This window comes from Dipodomys merriami, unplaced genomic scaffold (assembly GCF_024711535.1).
Source record: "Dipodomys merriami isolate MVZ:Mamm:240054 unplaced genomic scaffold, mDipMer1.0.p SCAF_8, whole genome shotgun sequence".
NCBI classification, from domain to species: Eukaryota; Metazoa; Chordata; class Mammalia; order Rodentia; family Heteromyidae; genus Dipodomys; species Dipodomys merriami.
The window spans coordinates 4247568-4264115 of NW_027206401.1; the positions used below are offsets into that span (position 1 = coordinate 4247568).

General features: G+C 42.5%; 1 protein-coding gene across 3 annotated transcripts in view; it reads left to right on the forward strand.

Moving 5' to 3' along the window:
• The window catches only part of Prkn (parkin RBR E3 ubiquitin protein ligase), a 978959-nt gene that overhangs the window by 343097 nt on the left and 619314 nt on the right, over positions 1 to 16548 (forward strand). For all 3 annotated transcript variants that reach the window (XR_011369410.1, XM_070010824.1, XM_070010825.1), the window contains exon 3: positions 204 to 444. Coding sequence is in view for 2 of the 3 variants with exons in the window: in XM_070010824.1 (XP_069866925.1) it covers positions 204 to 444 (241 nt within the window). In the remaining variant the exon portion in view is untranslated. The remainder of the gene's footprint in view (positions 1 to 203; positions 445 to 16548) is intronic.

The following is a 16548-nucleotide window of genomic DNA, read 5'->3' on the forward strand; positions in this document are numbered from 1 at the left end:
TGCAAGTGCTGTGGCTCCGGGGACAGGTGTGTCCAAGTTCATCAATGCCACATGACTGTTGCCGTTCAATTCTTCTACCACATGCAGGGATTGCGCACGAACAGACTTTAATATATTTTTCACCACGCAGGCCCGAGGAGCCGCTCCTCTGTTGGGCTCTGAATGTGTGTGTTCTTACACATCTCTACCTTGTTCCCAAACAGAGCTGTGACCTGGAACAGCAGAGCCTCGTCCACGTTGTGCAGAGACCATGGGGAAAAGGGCAGGGCACGAATGCAACTGGAGGGCATGCACCTGGCAACCCCTGTGCGGGCCCGGACAGGGAGCCCAAGAGCTTGACACGCGTGGACCTCAGTGGCTGCGTCCTGCCCGCGCACTCCGTGGGGCTGGCCGTCATTCTGGACACAGACAGCCGGAGTTACTCCCCAGCAGCCGCAAGGCCCGGTAAGTGCAATGGCCCGTGTGGTGTGCGGTCGCTCATGTGTCTCCTTTGCTTAATGAAGTCTCCCTCCGCGGAGACAGGCTCCCTGTGTCCACACGTGGCTCACGCAAAGCTTCAAACTTAGAAGCTTCAAGTCTCTGCAGAGAGACCTGTCCAAGGAGACTACTCGGATGTAAACTGTGAGAACAGTCCATGGCTTCGAAGAATCAGTTTTTGTACTAACATTGAACAGAGGGTGGGTAGAGAAGCCATCAGGACCTTAATAACCATCCACAGGGTTTGTTTTTTTCTCTTCTCAGGAGCTGGAGGCATATGGACACATGATAAGTTGATTATGTAATTAAGGTTATAGGTGTCCTCACGTGTCACCTTTCTTCTAATTCTTAAGATGTATTTTGTTTGACTGTGTTTTTCACGATGCGAGGAGTGTCGAGAAAGTAGAATGGTGGTTAAGGACGTTCTTCAGGCATGCGTCGGCCTCAGGCCCCAGCGCGCATTATCAGTGTGGTCTCTTGTGTGAATTCAGTCTTTCTTCTCTCTGTGCTGTTGCCCATTCCAAGTGCTTTTCCTTGGTTTGTTCTTACCAAAAAAATACCTGAAAGTAGGAATTGAAGGAGGACAGAAATACATTCCTCAGCGGTCCACAGGATCCCCTCACTGGTGGGGCAAGAGTGGAGAGTTGGAGGAGAGCCTGTGTTCTGCGTCTGAGATGGAGCTTATTCGAGTGCCCACAGGGTCCGCCCTCTGCCACACAGAAGGGCTGGGATGGCAAAAGGGCCAGATGCTGCATTCGGTGTTCCTCAAAGAATCCTTACACCAAAGACCCGTGTTTCCAGGAGGATATATTCTGTTCTTTTAGACATTGAAGGTATACTATTCTCTTACTCGACTTACCCTCATGACTCATGAGTTCATCTTTTATAAGACCTCTGAAGGCTCCTCCTTTTCATTCTGTTACCTTGGCAATAAGTTTCAGCATGATTATTGGATGGGACACACACATTTAAATCACACCAGATGGTCATCTTTTGTTCCTTTGACAATCTTCTTGGCTTTTCCTTAGTCTTGTATTCTCAGGTGTAAAGATTCAAAGGTTCAATAGGATTCATTTTGTCTCTGTGTGAGAAAATAGCCACTAGCCAACTTTCCAAGACAGTTTAGATCTTCCTCACAGAGTAGGACAAGACATACACTGCTCAGTGTCATTGAGGCCTAGGAGCAACAACGTATAAACTAAAATAATAAGCATTCCTTCCTGCTAAAATTACTAAATAAAATCAAATAGATTTAGAAATTTATAGATAAGCTTACAGAAAAAGAAGGACAATTTTCCAGGGCAAGTGAGGCATCAGGGACTGGTGTTCTGGTATCCTTGGGGTAGCAGTAGAGAGGCAAGCCTGTACTTCACATGCAGTGGTAACCAAATGACTGGAGAAAATATCTGAGAAATAGGAAAAAATATCAAAAAATGGGATAAAGGAGATGAAAATAAATGAGTGTGTTCTAGCAGGGAAGGTGATACTAGCCTGAGACTGATGGCATGGGTATGTTTAAATCAGTCTTGCAGACATATGCCAGGGTGTGGAATTGATGCTCCCGAGGAAGAACAAATCCCACTCAGACCCTGAACTCAGTGCAGAGGATACCCGCCTCAGTGTGTAGGAGAGAGATGCCACTGCAAAGTTTGCCTCTTTTGCATGAGGAGCTTCATTAAAGCTAATTGAGACAGTCACGAAGGAAACTCAAAATAGAGTGGACATTTCCTTCCAGAGAGGTGGAAAAAAACCTGAGAGGTTTCAGGTCTGAATCCCTGGATACTCATCACCACCCCTTGGTCAGTGACATTCCTGAGCTCTTTGCAGTCACCTCCTCATAAGTAAGTAGCTTCTAGACACCCTTCCCTTGTATTGAACCAAAGGTAACCTGTGAGCCTGAATTCTAGGCCATCTCCCCTGGTAGCTCCCATATATGTACATGAGATATGTACCTTAATCTGCAGCTGTCCCAGGGTTCCAGTTACAAATTATGAAGAGGAGAGAGAAATTTGTTTTCTATGCTACAAGTAGAAATAAACATGCATTATAAGCTAAAGGGTTAAAATCTCCCAAAATATGAGAAGATTTAAAAAAAAATTCTGAGACAGAATACAAAATAAAGTATGCTTTGTTGATTTAATATGTACAAAGAAAACATCTGAATCCTAAAAAAGAAAATAGACATAATAGAAAAAAGTAGCTATTAAAGAAAACATAATAACTGTTGGAATGAAATTAACAACCTCAATGGATAGTTAGAATAGGAACTGGGCATTGCCCAAGAGAGAACTTGTGAAATAAAATAGACACATGAGGAGTATGGAATGAGCTTTCAAGATATTATCCTATTCCTATAGGAGCCCAGAGAGGACAGATACCTTCCCAAAAGAATGGCTGAGCTTCTCCAGTGTGAATGAGTGAATAAAAAGAAAAGATATCAGGATGTATCATACCTTGATGAGCTATACCTTACATTCTGACAATATGAAGTGCTGGACAATTAGTGTTTTTATAGATGCTGACACCATTCATCCACCATAGATTTAGTAGTTAGTTAGTAAAAATCCAAGAGATGCACTTTCTGTAACATCTCTCTCTCTCTCTCTCTCTCTGTCTATCTATATTATCTATCATCTATCTGTCTGTCATCTATCTATCTACTTATCTATCTATCTCTCTGATTATAGAAACAAAACAGCTTTTCTTAAGCAGAACTATCAAGAGATAACTAGTGTTTCTTAATAGATTATGACAAGCCTGATAATTCCTTAGTTAAAGCAAATGAGCAGGATCTACATGTGACAACATTAATAAATCTCCAAACTGCAGTGTTAAAGTTTTTTTTAAAGTTTCTTTATTGCAAATAAATGTTTAGTAAGACATGGTTATATAAAATGTCCAACATCCCACCCTGAACAGTTATACACACTGCTTATTGATGGGACAGCCATTATCTTTCATGTTTTATTTCAATAGGATATGGTTGGAAATTGAACATGGTACTAAAATATAATTAAAATATATACATACAATTTTAAGATAATTATTGAACAGGTCACTTGATTATATTTGTGGATCAATAAACTAGCTCTATAATATGGTTTCCAAAATTCTTTTTAAAAATTCCTTTCAAAAATTCATGAATATGAATCTTTATGAATTGAATCTTTATTTACTCCTTCAGCATTAATAATACTAGAGGAATCCTCCTGTGTGCACCTTGACAACCTTAGAATGCATTTTCTACTGTATCTTATTCAACTATGTTGCCATGGATATTTATCTGAAAAATGTTAAGTATAGACTTTATTTTATTATGATGTGGCCTTTACTCTTCTCCAGAATTGTCTGTTATGATTCATAAATTTTGGATTATTGATACTTTTCGGTTGACTTAATCTCAAGATCACACTGTGTTTAGTTAAAAATATGTCCTCTCTCTGGACTCTAAAAATACTTTACTAAAAGCCTAATAGTCTGTTTATATTTTAAATTGAAGTATGTGAATACTTGACCCCAAACAGTGGAATGAGTCATTTCTTGAAAGCGTTCGCAGTGTGTTGAATGGTGCGGCGTTGTCCCATGTGCTCTGTGAAGGGCTGAGTTAAGCTCTGTTTTCTAAGCTTTTCTGTTGCATCTCACTTGTGAGTGCTCTGCTTCTCATGCCCCCCTTCTGGTGACTAGTCACTCTCTGGTATGTGCTCTGGGGCTGGTTGTGACACCACTAGCTAGTGTGTGTATGTGTGTGTGTTGTGGGAGTGGGAAGCAGGTGTGCTATCTAGCACATTTTTCCTAGCACAGCTCCAGCCCTGGGAACGCTCACCCTGACACCCTGAATGCTCTCACTGAAATGAACTTGTAGATTATATAAGAGAGATTGGCTATCCCAGGTCAACTTTAAGATTTAACTCAGGTTCAACTGAAAGTAGAGTCATTCCATAATCTTTCTTCACATTGGAAAGGTTAACTTCCTTTTCAGAGGCCTTGTATCTTGGTTTTGGTTGTTGGGAGTGGTGTTTTATCTTTTGAAGTACCCTACCCTCTAAATGGAATTTAGGGTATTTTAATTAGGAGAGAGAGAGAGAGAGAGAGAGAGAGAGAGAGAGAGAGAGAGAGAGAGAGAGAGAGAGAGAGAGAGAGAGAGAGAGAGAGAGAAACAGAGAGAAACAGAGAGAGGAGAGGAAAAAAGGAGAGTCTTATTTTTGCTTCTTTTTATAATAGCTAGCCATTGTTTAGATTAATATCAGCTACCAGACAGCAGTACCTCTTATTACATTCTATTTTTGTTCTTTACTTCCAATTATAGGATGTATTTAATCTCTCTGAAAGGATTTTTCTTTTTCCAACTAACTGCCATTTCAACCCTAAATCCCTAGAAAAGAAGAGATAAATGTTCACTAAATTACTTAAAATTGTAAAAATACTAAATCATTGATCACAATTTCTGTGTATATAGTTCATAAAACTAATGTGTTAGTTAAAAGCATACAGAGAAATCACGTTGTTACTTCTTTCACTATCTTATGTTTCCTTGAATAGGATGATTTGGAATGGATGCTTATGTGATTATGCTCCGTTAGTAAAAACAATAGTGTGTTGTTCTTAGAGCCACGACTCACAAACCCGAGTGTGCAGACGAATTACCTCACAAAGTAAGCTGCTTTGGACAAAAATTTCTTACATTATAAGAAGAGGAAATTCTTTTTGTGTATTCTACAGCCAGGAATTCTGATTCAATCGGCAGGGGGTAGAGATACAGAAATTCTAGTATATATCATTTGAGAAGCACGTGTGCCCAGCCAAGCTCAAAGAATGGACTCAGAGAAAAGCAGAGTGAAAGAGAGCTTTTACTGGTGGTTGTGCATCATGGGAGGTCCAGTGGGCAGGTGAGCCCCAGAGGCCTCCGTGATGCCCCGTCTGCCTGGGCTTCCTCATGGGTTGTACAGTCTTTCCACACACTGCCTGGGGGGCTCCTCATCTTGCTCCATTCTCACTTGAGGCACAATTATACTTCATTTTCCTTTGCCCTTCCTCAAGTTCCTGCTTACCCCGCAGGGAGATTTTCCAGGCTCATAGACTTTGGGGTGCCACCTTAGCAAGTCGTTAGGCAAGTTTTTAGTAATTCATCTCTCTAGGTCATATACCTAATTTCCAAAATGGCCCACCAATATTTAATCCTCACACATCTTCTTTGAAGAAACTACCTCAGACCAAAGGTCTTCCAACGGTGGGTCCTAGATTCCTGTGGATCACTGGTGCCAGGTAGGAAGACAGGTAAGGAAAGCAAGAAAGACACATCAGTCCATGGCTGTCTAAGCAGTTTCATATCTACCGGACTATGTATTAATAACCTGCAACTCAGCCCATTTAGGGGAAATATCTGAAAGTGTCTACCTTAGAGAAAGAAAAGTAGTATAAGTAAACTCGATTTCTTGCATGTCCCAGGGTATTTGACTCAGGCTGGTTGTGTGTGGAAGGCGCTGAAGAGTGCCAGCTCATCTGGCTCACATAGGAAGCCAAAGCAGTGGAAATGGGGATCCTAGGCCAGAGAAACCCAGATGCTGAGCACTCCTCCCAGCAAACCCCAGCCAGAGGCTGAACACTCCCAGCAAACCCCAGCCAGATGCTGAGCACTCCCAGCAAACCCCAGCCAGATGCTGAGCACTCCTCCCAGCAAACCCCAGCCAGATGCTGAGCACTCCTCCCAGCAAACCCCAGCCAGACGCTGAGCACTCCTCCCAGCAAACCCCAGCCAGACGCTGAGCACTCCTCCCAGCAAACCCCATCCAGATGCTGAGCACTCCTCCCAGCAAACCCCAGCCAGATGCTGAGCACTCCTCCCAGCAAACCCCATCCAGATGCTGAGCACTCCTTCCAGCAAACCCCATCCAGATGCTGAGCACTCCTCCCAGCAAACCCCAGCCAGATGCTGAGCACTCCTCCCAGCAAACCCCAGCCAGATGCTGAGCACTCCTTCCAGCAAACCCCATCCAGATGCTGAGCACTCCTCCCAGCAAACCCCATCCAGATGCTGAGCACTCCTCCCAGCAAACCCCATCCAGATGCTGAGCACTCCCAGCAAACCCCAGCCAGATGCTGAGCACTCCTCCCAGCAAACCCCAGCCAGACGCTGAGCACTCCTCCCAGCAAACCCCATCCAGATGCTGAGCACTCCTTCCAGCAAACCCCATCCAGATGCTGAGCACTCCCAGCAAACCCCATCCAGATGCTGAGCACTCCTCCCAGCAAACCCCATCCAGATGCTGAGCACTCCCAGCAAACCCCAGCCAGATGCTGAGCACTCCTCCCAGCAAACCCCATCCAGATGCTGAGCACTCCTCCCAGCAAACCCCATCCAGATGCTGAGCACTCCCAGCAAACCCCAGCCAGATGCTGAGCACTCCTCCCAGCAAACCCCATCCAGATGCTGAGCACTCCTTCCAGCAAACCCCATCCAGATGCTGAGCACTCCTCCCAGCAAACCCCATCCAGATGCTGAGCACTCCTCCCAGCAAACCCCAGCCAGATGCTGAGCACTCCTTCCAGCAAACCCCATCCAGATGCTGAGCACTCCTCCCAGCAAACCCCATCCAGATGCTGAGCACTCCTCCCAGCAAACCCCATCCAGATGCTGAGCACTCCCAGCAAACCCCAGCCAGATGCTGAGCACTCCTCCCAGCAAACCCCAGCCAGACGCTGAGCACTCCTCCCAGCAAACCCCAGCCAGACGCTGAGCACTCCTCCCAGCAAACCCCAGCCAGATGCTGAGCACTCCCAGCAAACCCCAGCCAGATGCTGAGCACTCCTTCCAGCAAACCCCATCCAGATGCTGAGCACTCCTCCCAGCAAACCCCATCCAGATGCTGAGCACTCCTCCCAGCAAACCCCATCCAGATGCTGAGCACTCCTCCCAGCAAACCCCATCCAGATGCTGAGCACTCCTTCCAGCAAACCCCATCCAGATGCTGAGCACTCCTCCCAGCAAACCCCATCCAGATGCTGAGCACTCCTCCCAGCAAACCCCAGCCAGATGCTGAGCACTCTCAGCAAACCCCAGCCAGATGCTGAGCACTCCTCCCAGCAAACCCCAGCCAGATGCTGAGCACTCCCAGTAAATCCCAGCCAGATGCTGAGCACTCCCAGCAAACCCCAGCCAGATCCTGAGCACTCTCAGCAAACCCCAGCTGTAGCTGTTTGCCCCTGAAGCCAAGGGAAAATGTGACAGTGAAAATCAAGAAAGGAATTTTATCAGAGTAGCTAGGATAGGGAGACAGGAAGGGAACAAGCATCCTTATTCTAGGCTAATGTTACAAACTTCAGGTTTCAGCAGGAAGAGAATTGGGCCAAGGGATAAGAGTTTGGTCTAGCTGTGGTCTGGTCAGTCTTTATCTGAGTCTGGCTTTGTAAGCCTCTGGAGAAATCTTTATCATTGAGGGGGCATCATGAGATGATTGTTTTGCTTGTCAGACCCCATCCTGAGTAATCAATCACCTATAGTCTGGTCGTGGGTTAATTTGCCTGCAAGGTTCTGCTGTTCCTGGAATCCAGGGTGACTGTGTGAGAGAACCGTGCCCTGTCCTTGCTCTGGAAGAGGATGCTGTCAGTTATGACATCCCTGCAAAGCTTGAAAGTACCTTGGTCAGTCTTTTAAGTATTTTTCTTTATTTTCTTCAGCTAGTTGCACAGAGGGCTTTTATTTAACGTTTCTATTTACACGCATAGTACACACACATAGTGCTGAGTATTACCCTTGCAACATTCCTGTTAGAAAAGAGCCAGCAGACCAAAGGGAAGAGAGGAGGGACAGAGGCCTCAACAGAACCATCAGACTTTAATTATCACTGCAGAGGGGCATCAAGTAGCACTGAACAGATGGGCTTCGGGGTAAACGAAGAAGCTATTAGGGTGTGAAATTGGGCAACTACTTCAGATGGTCTCACCAAGGGCTATATGCATGGTTAGAGAGGGTTAGTGAGGTTTGAGGAGAACTGGCCCCAGGGGTTGGTGGGATGTGTGTCTGGGGGCTTTGACGGCGGCACTGGGCTATGGCAACCACGCAGATTCCCATCAGTACCCTGCAGCGCCTTCCATCTGTCCCACCCACACCCAGTTACTCAAGTTCCCCAATTCCATTTTTACTTCCCTGCATTGACTACTATAGTTGTATCTGTCTATCATTCCTCAATTTGTCGGTTCCCTCTCTTTAGCCCCCACCTCAGACAAGGGGTATTACAGCTTCTTGACAATATCCCTTTTATTAAATTGTCTGCTAACTGTTTAAAAATGTTATACCTTGGAAACCCACTCCTGTGTATACCATACTTCAGCCCAGTTTCTTGTGTATTTGCATATGGCCTTGTATGTGTTCTAACATCTTGATGGCTTCAGTCTTGAGATGGAAGAATTACTAGTTTTAGGTGAATACTCCTGAAGTGACTGACATGTCGACTTACAGAGTCAAGTAGAAATCTTGCCTGGTATTCAGGTAGTAAAAGAGACAGATACAAAAGGAGAGGTACTAGGCGTTTAGTTACCCACAGGTGTTTGCCCATATTGTGGCCCAAGTGAAGAGTCAGTACTTTTTCAGGAAAGGAACCTCTAAATCCTCGTGACAGGTACTACTAAAATCTGAGAATATTCCTTGTATGCGTTGTAGGTGGAAAAAGTATCTGGTCAACTTGAGAGGTGATACCATGATTTGAATAAGTAACCATTTGCAATATAATGTTTGTACTAAGAAAATTGAAATACTAAGATGTGATCTCAAGCCCAAAGCCAAGTAGGCTGTCCACATGTCTATACTGGGGTCTCCACCTCCTAGCCCTTTGTAGCCCCTGCTGGCTTCAATAGCAGGTTTTATAGGTCACCTCAGACAACAGCCAGTGCTGCTTCTCACTCCTCTTGTGGGAAGGGGTCTGGCCAGCCCCTTTACCAGCAATAAACCTCTTCTTTATTCTCCAAACCTGTATGCACAGCACCCACCGTCTCTGCCTCTGTGAAATGTCTCCCTAGCCCCCAGCCCTGTATGGTAGACAGTGCTGGAATTCTCATTAGAGATGGGAAAACAAGGAAGCGGTCTCAGGAACAGGCCTAGACAAGGCAAGACTTAACCAGGGACTGTCTCACTCCACAGCTCTGCTCAGGGGTCACCTACATAAACACAGAAGAAAGAAGGAAGGCAGCCTGTACTTCCTCTAGATATTTCAATTGTAAAGAAGACATAATCTTACAATGAGTTATTTTGAAAAAATATCAGCTAAATAGTCAAATTTAAAACTCAACTTCATATCATAAATATCATAAAACAATTTTTGGTTAAAAAATGAAACTTTGGTTAATTTTTGTATAGTGTTTTTTTTCAAGTCTTAATACTCCACCACCACACTAAGACAACATTAATTATTATTGAGAAATACTTCATCACATAAGAATTTATCTCCCTACTAGAGAGATTAGTTTTGATGAAATATTGCATGGTATAATAATTGGTGTGGTACCTTGGAAAGGTTAAGGACGAAAAGATAATAGACAAATGTGAAAAATATTTGAAATCAATGGAATTCCTTTAAAAAACTTTCACTCTGGGTGCCCAGCATGGATATGTGGCGATTGTTAGAGAATGTGTTCTTATCAACCTTTTTTTTAACCACTGATGGAATGTAGTACAAAATGAAAATGATTCTGGGATTGTAAATTAGCTCACACCTGCCAAATACAAATCTGCTAATGAAATAAAGTGATAAGCTTCAGACTTAATTCTCATTTTATCCCAAATCAACTCTTAACTATTTGAAAATGCGTGTTTTACATGCTAATGACTTTAGCCAGAGGGTGTGAATTTCTTGGTGGTTTTTGGACAGCCAGCATGGAGGAGAGCCTCTTGCATAAACCTTCTTTGAAATGACAAAATGTTGGCAGTTATAGTAGAGCAACTTTGAGTTTATATCACAGCAGATTATTAAGAATGCATTATAATTCCTCCAGGAATTTTTCTTCCAACACAGACATTTTTACTAGGACATCATTTTTCAATATTAGAAATGCAATCAAAATGCTTCAATGCAGTCCTGAGACCCTGCCAGGCTGATGTCTTACTAGGGAGGGGAGGTAAGGGAAGCCAGTGCTGGGCTCTTTACCAAGAAGTCTGTCCTTGATTCCCAGTGCAGGACCGACTGGCTGGCCGCTCCTTCCTCCTTTAGTGCTCTGCTGGTACTGTCATGTAATTACTAGTAACATTTTGTTTACCCTTTCGAAGGCTCACTCATCAAATGCAAGTAGGTCAGATGTATTTTGTTCTTCCATCACCCGGCGTGCTGATGGCTACTTTGTCAAGCTGTCAAAAAATTTCTTCCAACACATAAAATACAGCCCTTGCAAATCTCATTTATCACATCTTGCACAGGGGGAAATGGTGAATAAATGCGCATGGATAATGGAAGTAATGTGCCTTCGGTTGTACAAGGTGCAACAAAGAGCCTTGGCCTGAGGACCTTCAACTTCTGTGCTTGGCCGAATTCGTGATGATCGGCCACAGTCAGAGGTGTGTCAAAGAAAGAAGTCTCTGAATTTTTTTCTCTTTATCTGTTTAATTTGTTTCTTTCTTTGTTTGGGGTCAGGTTCTTGATACCATAACTCAGGCTAGGCTAAATCTCCAAGTCCTCCTACCTCAGATCCCCAACCGCCAGTTGCTGGGATTGCAGGTGAGCACTCCGCTTTCACATTTTAACTTGGTCATCTCAGAGTAATTTAATGTATGATAAGCCCATTGAGGGGAACAGAAGATGCCAAGATTGATCTGAAGAACCCAGTCCTCAAATAGCTTACAGTTTTGATGCTGTGTGTATCCAAGGAAAATAGAGAAAGTAAGTCATCTCATAGACATTGGGAGTGGAGTAGTACTTAGCTGGGCTGAGGACAGCCAGGAGGTGGGAGGACTGGAAGGGCCAGAAGGGCAATGTTTCCGTTGGACAGGGCCAACCAGTCTAGGTGTCTGGGGCATAGGAAGGTGATGATAGTAACAGTAATCATTGTATGTCTCAAACATGGCTAGGAGAGAGCATTTTTGAATGCCCTGGCCATAAAGAAATGCTCGATCTGTGAGCTAAGGGCTGAGATAATGTCCCTGAATTCATTGATCTTTATGTTATATAGATGCAAAATGGTATATATCTATATATATCTATATCTATATATATGAATTAAATACTATATTACGTCGCACACATATGTACAAATTATATGTCAGTCCGAAAGGAAAGCATTTACAGTAGAAGTAAAGAGGACTTGGAGGAAGGAGCGGTTAGGGTGGCCTCTGGGTCAGGCTTTGGTTGTCTGCTCCTGGGGCCTTGCCATAGCTGGCCGCACTACACTGCACTGCACTGGCCAGCCGCGGGCTGGTCCCGGAGGCGGGAGGGGCCGGGCCCCGCCCAGCCAGCCCAGCCAGCAGGCAGGGGCAGACACCCAGCTCCGAGTTATACTTAGTGAGGAAGCTCATCACCGTACCTTGGTCTGTCGGGTATGTCGGGTCTGTTGGGTCTGTCCGTCCTCCTCTTGTGCTGTTCAGGAAGCGTTCCCCCAGGCCCAGAGTTCAAGCCCAGGACTGGCAAAAAAAAAAAAAAAAAAGAAAGAAAGAAAGATGGGAGGGAAGGAGGGAGGGAGAGAAAGTGGAAAGGAAGATCTCATGACCAGAAACTAACTGGCAGAATCTTCTTTTTAAAAATTGCTTTTTAGTAAGTTCTAAAACCAGGCCCAAACTCCTATACCATCCATATCTACTGTGCTGTAATTAATTTTTCAAGTGATCCTATGAGATCTTCAAATTCTTCTTCAATCCCAATGATTAAGTTAAATTAACTACCTTTGGTGTTATTGGTATGTTATTATACTGTAATTTTTTGAAAACTGGTGCTGGTGCTTTATTTTTTTTTCTGTGTATGAAAACTAAACTTTTGGATTAGTTAGGGTATTAGTGGAGTTATGGTTGGCTTTCTGTAAGGAGGAAGTCTGTGGCCAGTCATTTACCTAACTGGATTCATGAAAACCCTTTGAGTGAGGAATTTATTTTGTATCCCAAGTGTTTACCTTGGTGTCTGGTACACATGGTACTTAATATTTGTTATTTCTGGAAAGAACAACAGAAAAGGTGATGGGTGATTATTTCTACTGTCTAGACTGCTGCTCAGTCTCTGGGTAAGGGAAGTAAGTAGTTGAAGTGTCTGGCATACAGAAACCAGGCCTGATCGTGACTGCGCCGCATTCTTCCTCAGTGCCTTACTGCCTCAAGGACCCTGGGCAGATGGTTCTCTTGATTCTCCAAGTTTTCTCTGTGCATCAATAGGCTCAGAGTCCATCAGAAATGGAGACTCAGTGACCCTATCCTAAACCCACTGAATCAGAAGTTGCCTTTTAACAAGATCTTCAGATGAGTAATAATACACTTGGAGGTTTGGGAAACACTGATTATCCTAACATACCTGGCCTCAGTTTGCCCAGTTATAATAGAGAGATGTGGAAAGTATCTACCTTTGTATTTAGATGCAGATTCTTCATGACAAGGTCTGAATCATGTTTTTAATACACTGCTTCTTTTCTTTTTTCTTTTTTAATTGAGCTATGTACTCAATGTTGGTGACTATCCCAATAGAAAACTAGATTAAACTTTGAGTTTTTATGGTCTTTCTTGGAATTCTTTTGGCAAAAATGAAGATTCAATAAGATTAAAGCGAGGGGGGCATTGTTTTTTGTTTCTATGCAACTGGTTCAAATGCACGCCATCCCATACTGCAGAAGGGAGATTCGCTGAGGACGGGCACAGCTGGGACCACAGAGGCCTTCCTCAGCCTGGCACTGGACGATAGACAAGTCAGCGCAGGAACAAATTCATGTTCAGGGTTTTGATAGCCACAGAGCTCCTGTTCTTGATAAGCAGGTGGGCAGTGCATACAGGTAAATTAGAATAGAAAAGATTATTGTAAGAAACACACTGACAGTCAAGGGCTGATGATTCCTAAGAAGCTATTTCATGGAATTTTATAAAGGTCCAAAAGTCTTTAAGTAGGCTCAAAGAAAAAAAGATTGTGTATGCATATTCAGGATGTTTTGCTGTTCAAATAACTAGCACTCTTCACTCAACAGCTGCACACCAGAGCACACAATTTAATCCCTAGTGAGATCTCAGACAAGTATGATTTGCCAGTCTTCACAGATTGTTATTGTTTGTCATGCAAATACTTTATTTTATATTTAATATAAACAATGTAAAGTTCAACTTACGGTGACTGTTTCCTGTCTGTGAAATCATTAATGCAAGCTGCTTGTTGTGTGGACTTATTTTTTTAGAAAAATAATTATTGGTGAATATTAAATTGTAGACAGTGATGAGGGTCTCATCATAGCATTTCCATATATGCAAATAGTGTACTTTGAGCTTGATTATTCCTAAGACTGTCTTTTTTCTATTCTATGTTCTTGTTGTCTATGTCCAAAATCTGATGGCAGTACCTACTTGAGATTATTTCTTTGAACTTTTATTCCACTCATCGGTGTGCAATGTGAACTTCTGATACTGGTATAAGCTCTTGATAAGAAAAGCCAGCAGAAGTCAGGTGCCAGTGGCTCATGCCTGTAATCCTAGCTACTCAAGAGGCTGAGATCTGAGGATCATGGTTCAAAGCCAGCCCAGGCAGGAAAGTCTGTGAGACTCTTATCTCCAATAAACCACTATAAAACCAGAAGTGAAGCTGTGGCTCAAGCAGTAGAGCGCCGGCCTTGAGCTGAAGAGTGCAGGGACAGCACACAGGCCCAGAGTTCAAGCCCCATGACCACCAACAACAAAAAGTATTTAGTTACCATTCACCAAGGCAGTTTATGAATATAGTGCCTCTTGATCAATGTTGCTCCTTCTCCTCTCCAACACTCTCCCCCCACCCCCCACCTACCCACTCCTCCTCTTGTTTATCTTAACTTTAGGTTATTTGTTGAATAGTTTACAGTTTAACCAAAAAGTTTATATATACAATCTATCTTGATTGGGGTTGCCACCTCAACATCTACACCCCCCAACACCTATCCCTTCCTTTACATTTCTCAATTCTCCGATATATACAATAAACTTGTCTGCATGCTCCCATCTCCCCGCTTTGTTCTTCTGCCCCTCTCCTGGGCTCTGCTCCCCCTCTTGCAAGTTTCTCATTTTCAGATACCTATTTTGTTGGGCTTTGGCTTAGACTTCTTAAAGAATTATACTATTTGTGCTTTCCATAGAATCTATCGCATGCCAGTGAATTCATTTGTAACCCTTTGCTTGCCATCTAGTGTATTTACTTGTAGATTATGAACACATTCTGGCTACCACCAGTGAGGGAAACCATGAAACCTGTGATTCTCTCAGTGTGACTTACTTCCTTCAATATAATTTTTCCCAAGTCTTACTATTTCCTTACAAATGGTACAATGTCATTCTTTCTGATGGGTGAGTAGAATTCCACTATATGTGTGTATGTGTGTGTGTGTGTGTGTGTGTGTGTGTGTGTGTGTGTATAATGTATATATAACATGTTATAATACATAATAGAATATATAATAACATATAAATAATATAATATATAAGTAACATGTAAAATAATATATAAAATAATATATTACATATGTATTATATATACCCTATTTATTGCCCATTCAGCCAAATTAAGGGTCTTCCAGACTGATTCCAAATCTTGGCTATGGTGACTTATGCTGCAGTAGACATGGTTGTGCTGATGGCTTGAGTGTGGCTTTGTATGTGTTCTATTGTTGGATAAATGCCTAGGAGTGGAATTGCTGAGTCTTAGGGTAGTTCTATGTTTAATTTTTTAGGAACCGTCATATTGCTATCCAGAGTGGTTGAACAAGCTTGCATTCCTATCAACAATGCAATAGAGTTCCCTTTTAGCCACAGGCAAAAGCAAGACCGTATCTCTAAAATAAACAAAGTTAAGAAAAAAGAGGACTGGAGGAGTGGCTCAAGTGACTGTCTAACAAGTGCCAAGCCATGAGTTTAAAACCCAAATAATGTAAAAAAAATAAATTTATCAGTACAACAGAGTAAAGGTCTAATTGTAACTTTGCATTGATATCTTTAAGGATATAGATATTTTGGCATCCCTTTTTTCACTTAAATTATGTCATGAATTGGGCCAAAAAATTAGATGAATTTTAGAGAGATTACCACATTTAATGGCTTGTTTTTAAATTTTGGTTTTATAAACATGGGCAAGATGAATTGAATTCACTTTCTTTTTTTATTTTATTTTATTTTATTTTATTTGTGAACATATTGTACAGAGGGGTTACCATTACATGGGCAGGATAATGCATACATTTCTTATCAAGCATTGCACCCTCCTCCTTTGTTTACCCTTCACATCCCTTCCCAGCCTCCCCCCTCCCTCCCCAATCCCCCGCCCACAGATGTTGTAACGCTCATTTTCGACATGACAACTTGTACTTCTCATTGTTGCAACAGGTCTACCTGTATCCTTAAACGACTTGTTTTTCCCCATTTCCTCCACAAGTTATACTGACATCAAATATAGTGAAAGCAGGGGTTATACTGTGGGGGAGGGACATACAAAGCAACAAAGCAATAATCTTATAAATGCCTTAGAAACACATGCATGAAAGAAAAAAAAACGTTAAAATACATATCTAAGGGTTCATTTTCCTAACATCACATTATTTGTCCTTTTCTGCTTGACTCATACATATACTAGATATTGCAAATAAGGGAAACCATGGGACCTATGTTTCTTTGGGCCTGGCTTACTTCACTTAATATAATTTTTTCCAAGTTTTTCCATTTCCTAACAAATGGGGCAATATCATTCTTTCTGATGGAGGCATAGAATTCCATTGTGTATATATACCACATTTTCTTGATCCATTCAAGATGAATTCACTTTCATCAAATGTCTACAATTTGCTGTATTCTCTCATGCTTTGTCTTTCAATATATTCTCTCATATTCTAGATTAAACTGACTACTTACAGAAAACAATGCTGTTTTTTACTTGAAAAAAGAAAACAAACCATTTT